The sequence below is a fragment of the Leptopilina boulardi genome, unplaced genomic scaffold (assembly GCF_019393585.1).
Source record: "Leptopilina boulardi isolate dan_hultmark-lab unplaced genomic scaffold, ZJU_Lbou_2.1 LbouV2_38, whole genome shotgun sequence".
Lineage (NCBI taxonomy): Eukaryota > Metazoa > Arthropoda > Insecta > Hymenoptera > Figitidae > Leptopilina > Leptopilina boulardi.
This window is the reverse complement of record NW_026137951.1, coordinates 2,971,729-2,986,739: the sequence shown is the minus strand read 5'-3', so window position 1 is coordinate 2,986,739 and position 15,011 is coordinate 2,971,729. Positions and strand designations below refer to the sequence as shown.

The 15,011-nt window shown below is 25.0% G+C and overlaps 1 protein-coding gene across 1 annotated transcript; it reads right to left on the bottom strand.

The window, feature by feature from the left end:
- Positions 1-462: 462 nt before the first annotated feature.
- LOC127288239 (angiotensin-converting enzyme-like) lies at positions 463-5,468 on the bottom strand. The gene is made up of 11 exons (XM_051315594.1): positions 5,438-5,468; positions 5,203-5,346; positions 4,798-4,989; positions 4,517-4,611; positions 4,279-4,445; positions 3,871-4,047; positions 1,668-1,859; positions 1,471-1,569; positions 1,169-1,318; positions 695-864; positions 463-503 (listed from the first exon to the last, which is right to left on the bottom strand). Exons 1-11 carry the CDS (start codon positions 5,466-5,468, stop codon positions 463-465), a joined length of 1,458 nt encoding a protein of 485 aa, XP_051171551.1.
- Positions 5,469-15,011: the final 9,543 nt, after the last annotated feature.

Genomic DNA, 15,011 nt, shown 5'->3' with positions numbered 1-15,011 from the left:
TATTAGAAATAAAAAAAATTAAAATATTTCTGTCTGACTGAAACTTATTTTTACCACTGTATAATGAAGTAGAAAAAACTTTTTCTCCGACTTTAATTGGCATTTATCGTTATAAAAAATTATAAAATTTTTATTTTATTTTTAAAATAAAATTTTAAGAATTTAAAACTGAAATTTAATTTTTATGAAATTTTCTGTTTCAAAATTTGAAGCTAATCACAAATAAATAATTCAAATAGTGTTGAGGGCGTTTTTTAAAAAAAACTGAAAAGAAAAAGAGAACTTGGAACTCGTGCGTGAAGGATATAAGCAAACAAGAGCGATTAATGCGCACTGATAAGTTGATATACTTGAATCAAATAATCAAGATCTTGTCAGAATATTACTTTTTCTTTGTCACCAAAAAAAAAAAAAAAATGTACAAATATTTTCACAATATATTTAATTTTTTTTTTTTTGCACTCATGGACGTACAATTGATTCTCGACAAAGATTATTATTATCTAAAAGAAATAAAAAATTGTATTTTTAATCAATTAAACATTATAAAAAAAATATTAAAATTTATTGCTACAAAAGAAACAATTTTTTTTACAAAAAAAAAATTTTAATTTAAAATTAAATTTTATTTAAATTCTACAATTTGGTATTGTATACAAAAATTATTATAAAATCAAAAGAAGAAAAAACTAACTTGATTTAATCCAACCGATATATTGTTTATTTTTTCTATTTTCATTTTGAAGATAATCCATAAGTGGTTGAAAAAATTCTAAAAGTGGTTTTGCCGATAATTTATTTTCATCCGTTGCCATTTGCATAATTCTTTGCCATGAAATTGAACTTCCCATAGACATTGTGTATCTGTAATTAAAATATAAATTTTTTGATACATTATATAGCTTCTTAAAAAAAAAAAACTATAGTTAACTTTAATGATATTTTATTTATATTCTTGTCATTAAATACAATTATCGACATCATCACATTTAAATATTTTTTCCGTTAAATATTTATTTTCTCGTTACTATGCTTTGGTGGGGAAAAAAAAAATTCCACTAATGCTGCTCGCAGCCGTGTGTTGCACGCGTTTTTTTTTTCGTAAAGAGAAATCGCTGTTATTATATATACACTTCGAGTAAATAATTACATACAATATACAACGTACTTAAGAACTTCTCCAACTTCCTTATTTCCCGAGAAGTCACAATTGTGAAGTCCCTTGGATGAATTTCTACTCTTTTCTTGATCGTATTCATCGGCCATTATGCAAACAGCTTTAAATAATTGAAATTGTTGAATTGTACTCACAAAATAGCTGTACAATTGTCAAATTATTATTATTATTATTATTATTATTCTTTATAATTAATTAAGATAATTTAATTAATTAAAAAATTTATAATTTTTCTAACTAAACTAAAATTTTTTTTTTAAATTTCATTTCTAGAAAAAATTTTTTTAGCGTACCTTATATAAGGCTTGTTAGCAATTATGTGAAATTTTGAAGCTGGATCATAATTATTTTTGCCCCTCTCCACAGGGGGGCTTATACCTTGAAGTTCTTCTCTAAACGAAATTTATTATTTATTATTAATTTATTATTAGGTAATCACTAATTTTCTTTTTTATTAATTACGAATTTTTTAATATTATTATTATTAAACCTTAGTTTCCACCATTCACAATTAAATTTACTGACATCATAACGTTTTTTGAAAATATTCCATCTATGAAGATCAAGGACAATTGAATAAGGTAGTACAACAATTTTTTGAAGTGCCATTTGAAAAAGATAATTTATCGTTGTTTTATTATCCGTCGATGAATGTTTCTGAAGGCCCAATTTTTTTAAATGCCTGTAAGATTACAAAAAAAAAACTGTCCATCAAAAACTAACAAAACAAAATGATGACGTCACATTAAAATCCATCACAAAATGTTTCTGAACAATTATTATATGTATATTAAAAAAAAAAAATTTTTTTTTGTACAAGACCATGAACCGAATTCTTGTTATTTATTTCTTTTTGTACACTTTATGAGAGTGTCTTTGGTAAATTAAAAGAAAAAAAAATATATATATATATTATACGAGTGTGACATAATTTAATCTAGTCACGTAACTGGGACAACAAAATTATAGTCGAAACCATTGAAATTAACGGAAGTTGAACATTGTTTTTAAAATTAATTTCCTTTTAAAAATTTAATTAAATTAAAGAAGGAAGTAACTTTACCTCTTATTTTTTGTAACAACCATAAAATTAGTAAAGTGTACCATAACATTGGTTGTAACTACCATAGTTTGTAACTACCAATCGTTGTAACAACCATTTATTGTAATTATCATAGGTTGTAACTACCATTGATTACAGTTACCATAGGTTGTAACTACCATTAGTAGTAATTACCATAGGTTGTAACTACCATTGATTACAGTTACCATTGGTTGTAACTACCATTGATTACAGTTACCATTGGTTGTAATTACCATTGATTACAGTTACCACTGGTTGTAACAACCATTTATTGTAATTATCATAGGTTGTAACTACCATTGATTACAGTTACCATTGGTTAAAACTACCATTGATTAAAACTACAATCGGTTCAAACTACCATTAGTTTTAATTACCATATGTTGTAACTACCATTAGTTGTAATTACGATAGGTTGTAACTACCATTGATTACAGTTACCATTGGTTGTAACTACTATTAGTTGTAACTACCATTGATTACAGTTACCATTGGTTGTAAGTACCATTGATTACAGTTACCATTGGTTATAACTACCATTGATTACAGTTACGATTGGTTGTAATTACCATTGATTACAGTTACCATTGGTTGTAACTATCATTGATTACAGTTATAATTGGTTGTAACTATCATTGATTACAGTTATAATTGGTTGTAACTACCATTGATTAAAACTACAATTGGTTCAAACTACCATTAGTTTTAATTACCATAGGTTGTAACAACCATTAGTTGTAATTACGATAGGTTGTAACAACCATTGATTACAGTTACTATTGGTTGTAACTACCATTGATTACAGTTACCATTGGTTGTAACTACTATTGATTACAGTTACCATAGGTTGTAACTACCATTGATTACAGTTACCATTGGTTAAAACTACCATTGATTAAAACTACAATTGGTTCAAACTACCATTAGTTTTAATTACCATAGTTTGTAACTACCATTATTTGTAATTACGATTGGTTGTAACTACCATGGATTACAGTTACCATTGGTTGTAACTACTATTGATTAAAACTACTATTAGTTGTAACTACCATTGATTACAGTTACCATTGGTTGTAACTACCATTGATTACAATTACCATTGGTTATAACTACCATTGATTAAAACTACCATTAGTTGAAACTACAATTGGTTGTAAGTGCCAATAGTTGTAACTACTATTGGTGAAAACTATCAATCGTTGTAACAACCATTTATTGTAACTACCATTAATTAAATTCTCTATTAATTGTAACAACCATTAATAAAAAAATCCCATTCTCTGTAACTATCATTATCTATAAAAAATTGTAATAAAATACAGTAACTAAATAGTTTTAACAATTAAAATGCATTCACAGAAAATTAAATGGCATTAAAATAAGCTGCAACGCTTATTATTTTAATCCAATTTTGCTTATTTTAATACCAAAATGGATTAAAATAATAAGCGTTGCAGCTTATTTTAATGCCTTTTAATTTTCTGTGATTAAATTGTCTCAACTATAATTAAAAATTATAAGAATTGAAAAAAATAAAATAATACATTTTTTTTTAAATTGTGCTGAAGTTAAAAAATGTGTTGATAATTTTTTTTTCTTAAATTTATACCTTGAGTTGAAAAAAGTTAACGTAAATAAATCGGCAATTGCCTCATGAAAGCCTGGATTTGGTTCGTCTCGAAAGGCAATTGGTTGATTTTTGTATTCCATAAAATAATGTACGTGAGCAAGATTATGATGTAGTGTTACAAAATCATCACCGTTAACTTTCAAGCACATCTTCAATCTATAGAGAGTTTTCACAAAATTTACATAATTTATTCTTTTTTTTTCCATTTATCAACTGCGCAGCATAAATTTATGCAATTTATATATATATATATATGTATGTATACGGTTCATGTAATATAATAAAAATGGTAATTCAAATTTTTCTTTTGATATTGGTGAATTAAAAATAAAAATTGTGATTTTATTTGCAAAATTTATTATTTCCTTTCTTTTCTTTTTTTTTTACCGAAAATCTCTTCCTGTAAATAAATCCCATGCCGATGCTTGACAAGACATACTTCTATTTTCTCGTTGCAAAATACTTTTTTCCCAAAATTTATTATTTAATTTTGTAAAACTCATTGACTGAAAAAATTCATCAGCTTCTTTTGCCATACGTTGTATTGTATATTTCTAAAAAAAAAAAAAATTCTATTTTTAGTTTTTTGAAAAAAATTTTTTAATTGGCAATTATTGCTTTTTACCTTTTGCAAAAGTAATGTTGTTATATTAGTAAAATTATGAGTGTTAAAAGGAACTACTAAATCGTATATATCCCACTTTTGAGCCCACATGTTACCTATATGAAAATTAAAAAAACAAAAATTAAACTAATTTACTTCTTTTTTTTTAATAATAATTATTGTTTTTAAATATTATGAAAAATTTTTCAAGTTTGAAAATTTGTTTTTCTTATTGCAGAATTTTTTTTTTTTTGCTGTTTATAAAAATTTTATTTGCCATTTGCGAACTTTCTTTTATATACCAAGTAAATGAGCAGGAATTGTCCCATTCTCACTTATCAGTCGACTTCCATAAAATATACCAAGTTTTCTTCTCACGTATGCGTGTAATTGATCATAAAGTGGTTTTATTTCCGTCCATAGCTTCATTATTGTTTCCTCGAAATTAGATGTTGCATAATCGGCTGCCCACATTTCTGCGGCATTTTGATAACCTAAGGTGCAATTTTTAATTTCTGTTATTTATTTATCTTTTTAATAATATATATATTTTTTTTTAATTTCATTCTTAATTTATTTTTTAATTAATTAAGTTATGTATTTATTTATTTTTAAATTTAATTATGTATTTATTTGTTAATTTATTTACATATTTTCAAAAAAAAGAAAATTCTTTCTCTCCTTTAAAAAAAAAAAATTCAACAAACCAAGTAGCGAAGCAATTTCATTGTTATTGTCATAAATTAATTGCAATTCATCAGCAAACGCTAATCCAGTTACATTTCGCCAAACAATCCAATAATAAAGTAGTTCACTTGGATCTCGCGATGTTGCAAATACATTTAGAATTTCTGAATGAAAAAAAAATCATTTTTCTCGTAACTATAAAAAATTATTCATTGAAAATTATTTTTAAAAAAATTATATACCTGGCAATTTTACTTGACAATCGTGACAATCGTTGTAACGACATACGGTTGTTGATAAATATCTTTTTTTTAAATCAACCAATTTATTTATATACTAAAAATAAAAAAAAAATAAAAAAACAAAAAACAATTTAGAGATAAAAATCCTTTTTTATGGAAAATATATATATTTTATATATATATATATATATATATATATATATATAATACTACCGTTAAATATTTGTCTTCATTAAGAATTGCACTTCCGATATTAGTCATTTTATGAAAAAGTCCCTTCAATGTTTGATTGTGAAAATTTTTCCAATCAAAAGCAGACAATTGATTTTTCACACGTGCCAAAAATCTATTACTATCGACAATTGCTCCTATCTAAATTTATTTTAATAATTATTGCAAATTTAAATTATTTTTCATTATTAAATAAATACTATAAATAATATATTAAATTATTTAATTAAATTTTTTTCAACATTTAAAAAAAATTTTTTATTAAAATTGTTTTTTTGTATTTAATAATTATGAAAATAATTATTCTAATAATAATTATGAAATAATTATTCTAATATAATAATTATATAATAATTGTTATTATATATTTTTGAAAATTAGGAGAAAAAAAAAGATTATTTTTCGTTTACCATTCGTTCGAGATTATCCTCATTAATATCAACATTATAATAATAAGTGAAAAGCGCTTCTTGATTCTTGATGACACTATATTCATCATTTAATTCCTCAATGAGTTCACGTGCAACGTTCTCTTTATGTGTAAGTAAATTTACTTTCGCCAAGGTCACATAAATTATTGTAAATATCGTTAAAAGAATTACAAACCAAGTTAACATTTTTTTTTTAAATATAGAAAAAATATTAAATAAATTAAAAGAAATATTAAAAAATATTTAAAAAAAAAATGAAAAAAAATATAAAAACAGTAGAAGAAAAATATTTATTAAAAAAAAAACACAATTTTTTTTTATTAATGAACAAAAATGTGTACGTGATAAAAATTCTTGAAAAACTGAACATTCATGTGAATTTATTTGATAATTGTTTCAGCGCTTTTTCGAATAAATGTATTTTCAATGGTTATTACAAACGATATCGATCATTACGATGGTTATGCCCATATAACGATAAACACACATATATATATATATACACTAACACAGAACATTGAACAACGTCCGTCGTATATATAGGATTCGATTTGTTTCGAGTGATTAACGCATACACAATAGGGCGTATATTACGATATACATATATATGTATATATGAGAGAAAAAAAAAGAATGGAAACAATCGACCCTTTTTCCTCTTTATTTCCGTCTATTTTCGAATATGAAATAAAATACAATAGCAGACGAGTAAACAATAACGTTTTATTGTTTTTATGTTTAATAAAAAGTTATTCAAATATTTTTCATTTAAAAAAAATCAAATTATTTGGATATTGGTTTTTTATTTTTAGTATATTTCTATTTTTAAATTGAAAATAAAGATTTTAGAAAAAAATATTTTTTCATTTATTTAAATATTTGTGAAAAAATTCTTTTAATAATTTACACAAGTGAGAATTTTTAATGATAATATATTTAATATTAATTATTATTATTATTATATTTATTAAATATTTAAAGGTGAAATTTTTTTTTTTAATAACTTACACTGAGAATTTTAAATTATAATAATCGAAAAAGAACACGAAAAATCTATGAAATAATTTTTTTCACGATTGTTTAACAAATAAAAAATTTATGTTGTTAAAAAAAATTAAAAATTTTTAATTTTTTTTTATCTTGTAAACAAAAAAATTAAGTGAATCGTATTTGTTTTATCACTTAAATAAATCATTGAAATTTTTAATTTGAAAATAAGTGCTGCCTCGTGTGGTGAAAGTATAAAATATTTTCAACAAATAATCTGCTAGAGTAATGGTAGGTAACTCAAGGCAACTACTATTTATCAACTGTAAGTCAAATCTTTACGAGTTTCTAGTCGGCAAAACTAGATGTCAGTTTCAAAAAAAATTTATATTTATTAAATTTTTTTTGCTAAATTTCGATAAAATTTTATAAAAAGAAAGATTTTAAAAAATTATTTAAATTTTTCGAAAAGATTTACAAAACATATTTTAGGTATTTAATTTTTTTGCTTATTAAAAGAAATATTTAAAAATGTTAGTATAATTATTAAAAATTATCCCTATCAGTGCGATTCAAATTAAAAGAATATGGAAAAATTTTTTTGTCTGACTATAATCAGGTTAGACTACTAATACTAGAAATATAAGAATTTTAACAATTATGTCTGACTTTAAATGTTTAAATGAATTTTACTACTGATAATAAATTTTGCAAAAATATGGTAAATTACTGTCTGACTATTACTGGTTTTTACTACTTATAATTAATTTACAAAAATATGGATAATTATTGTCTGACTATAACCGGATATTACTACTGATAATGAATTTTCAAAAAATAAGTACTGTCTGACATTAAATGGCATTAACTACTGATAGCAAATTTACGAAAATATGGATAATTTTTGTCTGACTATAACTGGATATTACTACTGATAGCGAATTTCCAATAAAAAAAGCACTGACTGACTTTAAATGGCTTTTACTACTGATAATGAATTTACAAAAATTCGGTATATTTTTGTCTGTTCGTAGCTGGCTTTTACTACTAATGATAAATTTATAAAAATGTGGAAAACTATTGTCTGACTATATCTGGTTTTTACTACTTATAATGCATTTTCAAAAAAAAGTAAATTCTCTGACTAAAAGGACATTTACTATTTCAAAATTTAAAATAATTCCAGAATTGTCTGACAATAAGTGCCTAAATTTTCCGTTAGCTAAAAATTGTCTTTTATAACTGATATCAATTTATAAAAAATTCCCGAATAATTTGTCCGAGTAGAATTTTTTTTTCAACTGATATCAAACAAACACATCAATCAAAAAAAAAAAATGTCTGACCATAATTGGTTGCTGCTACTAATAATGAATTTACAAAAATTAGGAAAAAATATTGTCTAACTATAACTGACTTTTATTACTGATTTTCAAAAAATACGTAGAATTATTGTCTGACTAGATCAGATTTTTACTACTGATTTCCAAAAATACGAAAAAATTTGTCCGAGCAAAATGACTTTTACTACTGATTTTCAAATAAAAATAATTCGTAAATTGTCTTACCAAAAGACGTCTTTTATCACTAATAATAAAATTTCCCTCTTAAATGTCTTGTAAAAAATCTTTTATAAAAAAAAGTGATGATACATATTTTTATACAGATATTTTTAAAAAATAATTATTATAAATTGTAACGATAATAATAAAGTGGAAAGTTCGTATAATCCATTATGTTAGTTTACATGTATACTTTCATTTCACTTTCATCATTTTATCAATTTTATAGATATAGATAATGAATCGCATGTTCTCTCGTCAGCTCTCTATATATATATATATATGCAAAACGAAAGCAACATCAATTCCGCATATATCAGACTTTTCAATTCTATTGTATATATATATATATTTTTTTAAATCAAAAAACATTATCTTCACAAGATAGTCATCATTAATTAGCATTTAATAACCGTGAATATCCGCACTATTAGATTATCATCATCATCATCACAATTATAATATAATGACAACATTATTTATTATCATCATCATAATTATTAATTTGCCACTGGTAATAATATTCATCAACCAGTGGCAAATTAAATAATTGATTAATAATAAAAATTAACATATATATTAAAATTAAATTAATTATTTACCTAATTAATTAATATTTATTATTAATTATTTAACTAATTAATTAATATTTATTATTAATTATTTAATTAATTAGCAAACAATATTTCAATTAATTATTTAATAATTAGAATTATTATCAAAAAAAAATAATATTAAATTTGCCTATAATGAATAATAGTAAAATTTCTCAACAAAAAAAAATATTATTAAATTTAGTGAAAAATCTGTAACAATTGGAATTAATTAATTAATAATTTATCGTTGTCAGATTCGTGAGATATATTATCGTGTAATTTGATTCTAGGACTTTTATATACCTTTTTGTGGAGTAAAAGGGTATATTTATTGTTCACGATTTATAATGAGATTTCAAAAGATGCAATATATATATATATATGGGGCATTCTTTCTCAGTTTTACACCCATGCTGCCCACTTTATATTCAATCCAAAAAGGTTCAAATACCCCTTAAAATTTTCAGAAAAATGTAAGCTTTCGAATGGTGTGTGGCAAAATTTTCGAATTTAATATTATCAACATCAAAATTCGAAAAAAACAAAAAAAATTCAAAAAATTGTCAAATATTTAATCTTAGCAATTATTTATTGGGCTATATCTTCTTCTTTTTAACGCAGTATTGTCATTTATGTATTTTCACATTCTTTTATGATTAAAACCGTATTGTGAATAAAATATTTTATTTAAAAAATTATTAAATTAATCTAATTATCGGAATTTTGCAAAATTTAATTGAAATATTTTGTGTCACCAAATAGAAATATGATGTCCTCTACAGAGAATTAAAAATAGTTTTTTGAGATTTATTTGTGAATTTTTTGGACTTAAGTACATAAATTTTTTAAATAAACCGGTAATAAAAAAGAAATATTTATAAATTATTAAATATTTAAAATAATAATTGACACCTGTTGATTCTATCGCAATAGACGATCTGACGATGATTGTCAATTTTTTAAACGTCAAAATTAATTTTCAAAACATTTTAGATCTATCAGAATCAACAGTTTTGAATTCTTGACATCATTAAATGGTTATATTGATCGAATAAAAAGGAATATCTAACTGCTGAAAAATAATTTGATTGCAAATTGTGGAATTTTGTATTTAAATAGAGAAAAAGAAGAAAGAAAAACTACAAATAGAATTTAAAAAGGTTTATTGAATTTTTTGTTTTAAAGATTTTTAACAAAATGAAAATATAAAATTGAAAATGTTCTTTTTTTGGTGAAGTGAAGTGAAGTGCACAACGTTTATGATCAACGATTGAAATAGAAATATTTTTTACTTAGTAAATTATAAAAAAAATTTTGCTCACACATTTTTTGTTTAAAAATTGTTAATCCAAATAGGTTACAAAAACTTTTTTTAACTAAAAATCATGATAATTTGAAAAGAAATTTTTTTTTATAAATCGTTGACCATAAACGTGAACTTCATCGAAATTCTTTTCATATTCATATATAGTTAGTTCTACAAACGAGGGAATATGAATCATATTTTAAAAAATTAAAATAGAGAATCCAATATTTCCAACGACTTTTCAAAAATTCATTGGATTCATTTAAAACTTGTTACTCGGGAATTTTAAATGTCGCTGTTTAAACATTTTAAACTTCTTCAAAATTCCCGGGAATATTTCCACTTGGGTGGTATGACTTATATTGCAAAAAAGTATCTTTGCAAAATTTATTTCGTTTTCTTCCTTCGATTGCAGAAATGACCATATAAAATCATATTCTAAGGCTTATATTTTTAATTTTTCAACAAACCTCTATTATGGTTTTTTTCAAACTGCTTGTAATTATTGTCACCTGTAGAATATTTTAAAATTTACAATGAAGTACAGTAGCATATATCTTATAATTAGGTGTGAAAATTTCTTCCATTTTCCATTGGAATTAGATATTTTTTGGCTTGAAAATTCTGGAATTTTAATTTCTACATTTTGTGACGACCGTATTTATTGTGAATATGCCCAGCGTACATGGTGACAGATGCTGCAATCCTTACAATTTAAAACCTCATAAAGGAAAAGATTTGCGTCATATTTCGAGTAGTTTGAAACAAAAATTTCCACAAATTCCGGATATTGCTAAAATTTGTGCGGCATGCAGGAAAATGAAAAATTCTACTATTGTTAACGATACTCCAGTCTCATTAAGTGTAGATGAAATGCTGCAGAATTTATCTATATCATCCGGTGCATCTTTACAACCTACAACAGAATCTCAATCAAACACAAAATCACAACGAGAAGTCGAATTAGAAGAGATGTTGAATGGATTGAAAGATAAATTCTCTTCTCTCGAAGTTAATGACCCTTTGAGGTTATCAATTTTGACTACAGTACCGGATTCGTGGTCAATAAGTCAAATTTCTCGTGAATTCAACTGCTCCAGGTACTTTGCTAAATTGGGAAAAGAATTGAAAGGTTTAAATGGTGTTTTAGGAGAAACAACTGCTAGGAAGGGTAAATCATTGCCAGAAATTACTAAGACACGAATTTATGAATTTTATAATAGTGAAGAAAATAGCAGAATCATGCCCGGTATTAAGGATGTTGTGTCTGTGAAAAGTGACAAGGGCAGAGAACTGGTCCAGAAGCGACTCCTTCTTGCCGATTTAAAAGGCCTTTATGTTCTTTATAATGAAAAGAATCCTGATTGTCCAGTAAGTTTTAGTAAATTCGCACAACTTCGACCAAAGCATTGTATTCTTGCTGGTGCTAGTGGTACACATTCGGTCTGCGTCTGTACAGTACACCAAAATTGCAAGTTGATGATTGACTCTGTCAATTTGAAGAATCTCACTAAAGATTCCGACTTGGTTGTAGAGAATTACAAAGATTGCCTACGACAAATTGTATGCGAAAACCCTGATGAAAATTGCTATTTGGGTGAATGTAGTAAATGCCCTGATATTATGAAATTGAATAAACGTTTTAGTGAACTTTTAGAGGAAAAAAATATTCATGACATACAGTTCAGGGTGTGGACAACTACTGATAGATCAACACTTCAGACGCGAATCCAACCGTCTTCAGAATTTGTTGATGAACTGTGTGACAAATTGATCATACTGAAACCTCATTCGTTTATTGCAAAAGAGCAGTCACGTTTCTATCAGGAAAGCAAAGAGAATTTAAAGAGTAGTGAAGTCCTAGCCATATTAGATTTTTCTGAAAATTACAAGTATGTTGTGCAAGATGCGTCGCAAGGATTTCATTTCAATAATTCACAATGTACAGTTTTACCAGTCGTATGTTATTATAAATTTGAGTCGAAACTTGAACACAAAAGTTTCATTTTCCTGTCAAATAGCACTACTCATGACACAGCTGCTGTATATACTGCACAGAAAATGCTGGTTCCTAAATTACGAAAAATCATTCCTCAGCTGGAAAAAATAATTTATTTTAGCGATGGAGCAAAGCAGCACTTCAAAAACAAATACCAGATGTTGAATCTTATGCACCACGAAAAAGATTTTGGCGTTGCAGCGGAATGGAATTGTTACGCAACTGCGCACGGTAAAGGACCTTAAGACGGTGTAGGAGCAGTTTTCAAAAGGGATGCTATGCATGCAAGTCTTCTTTGCAAACCACATGATTCCATCATAACATTTGAAAAACTTGTTGACTGGGCTAAGAGAAATTCACAGAAGACTGAAATTATGTCTTATAATTAAAAAGATCATAACAGAACGAAAAGGTTCTTAAACGCAAGATTTGCTGTAGCTCCACCAGTTCCAGAAATTCTAAGAAGTCACTGTTTCATTCCAAATAAAAACGAATTGATAATAAAAAGATTTTCAAATGCTTCGGATATTTCGACTCTTTCTTATAAGAAGATAAAAAAGTCAGAAGGTAATAAATCAAATATGATTTTTGTAATTTCTTGGACACTATACGACTTTTTGGTAACAAATTTTTTAACAATATCGTTAATTCCAGATTGTCAATAGTGTAACTTGTGACTGTTATGTGAAGTGAAGTGAACAAGCCACAGAACATGTTTTAATTAATAGTATTAATATTAACAATATTAATAATTATATAAATAATATTTTAACAACAATTAATTATAACTAATATTTATATTATAACTAATATTACGAAGGTATGTTTATTTGTAAATGCGTGTATGATGTGTATGATACTTAATAATATTATGATAGAATAGTGTGTATACGTGCCTAAAATATGTAAAGTTCGTAGTATGAGAATGAATAGTATCTTTAGAATACTTTAATAAATTTTCAGGTTTTCTCTTTAAAGATAGTTGCTGGACCAATTAATATTTTATAATAATTTGTTCAGCTCTACCTTTTAAGAGTTTTTCCTTCCGTTTATCGGTAATTTTGTGTTTAATTGACTTTTTTAATCTGCTGCCTCTTTTTCAGGATTTATATTAGGTCCATCACTTTAAATTTTTTAGAGAGAACGTCAAAATTGTAGTCAATACAATACTGCGTTAATAAGAAGACGATATGGCCCAATAAATAATTGCTAAAATTAAATATTTACAATTTTTTTGAATTTTTTGTAGTTTTTTTGAATTTTGTTAATAATAATATGAAATTCAAAAATTTTGCCACTCACCATTCGAAAGCTTACATTTTTCTGAAAATTTTAAGGGGTATTTGAACCTTTTTGGATTAAATTTATAGTGGGCAGCATAGATGTAAAACTGAGAAAGAATGCCCCATATATATATATATATATAGCATAATAGAATAGCCCTTAAATATAATCGGATCGAGTGAGAATATTGTGTGATTCTGAGAGCGTGACATCAAATGCTTCGCAACTATGTATATAGATCTGATAAAATCAGTGAAGAATTACCAACGGCTATTTAAACGACTTTCTGATGCAATGATACTGTCAGAATGCAAGTATAAACGCGATTATGTCATTGAATTAGGTCTACAATAAAAACTAGACAGAAATTCCTTGCGAATATATTATATTATATTTTAATATTTAATTAATAATTATTTTTTCCCTCAAGGAACATTTTTTTTTCAAAAATTGTTTTACTTACTATTTTATAATTATTATTGAAATTATGGAATTATTATAATTATAAATAAATATAAATTATTACACTGAAAAAAGGGTTTGGTATTGACAATCAAACGTTTGGTTGCATATTTAAGCAACCAAAATTTTTTTGTTGAATCAACAAAAAATTTTGGTTGTCTCAATTAAACTTTAGTTAGGACAACAAAAATCCTTTTTTTTCTAATTTTGGTTGTGTCAAACAAATTTTGGTTGAGACAATTAAAATTTTGTTGATTCAAAAAAAAAATTTTTGGTTGCTTAAATACCAACCAAACGTTTGGTTGTCAATACCAAACCCTTTTTTCAGTGTATTATTAAAATTATGTAAAAAATAATTTATTTTACAATAAATAATAATAATAATAAATAAGTTCTGCAAAGAAAAATTTGTCCTTGATAAAAATGTATAAATAATAAGTGTGATTTGAATAAAAAATAATAAAAAAAACCTAATGTCGGAGTTTTATTGTAACAATAGAAATGAAATTACAATAAAATTGCATTAATTTCACTTGGAGAAGATATGAGAAACTTGCATCATCAAATGAAGATGATGATCCACGCAGGAAGTGGACAGTTTTTTAGCTTCCGTTTTAAGAAAAATTCAGTTCACGGACATTAATGTATGACGCATCAACTTTAATTGCTACTTTATTACGGAAGAAGGTGTTATTTCATTGAAAATTGTAATTAGCAGTGCGAATTCTT

Excerpts from the sequence above, each read along its gene's own strand:
- LOC127288239 (XM_051315594.1), bottom strand. The coding sequence starts at position 5,468 with ATGTCGTTACAACGATTGTCACGATTGTCAA. Across the intron at positions 1,319-1,470 it reads GCTAACAAGCCTTATATAAG|CTATTTTGTGAGTACAATTC; the intron begins GTACGCTAAAAA and ends ACAATTGTACAG. Across the intron at positions 504-694 it reads TATCGGTTGGATTAAATCAA|ATAATAATAATCTTTGTCGA; the intron begins GTTAGTTTTTTC and ends TATTTCTTTTAG.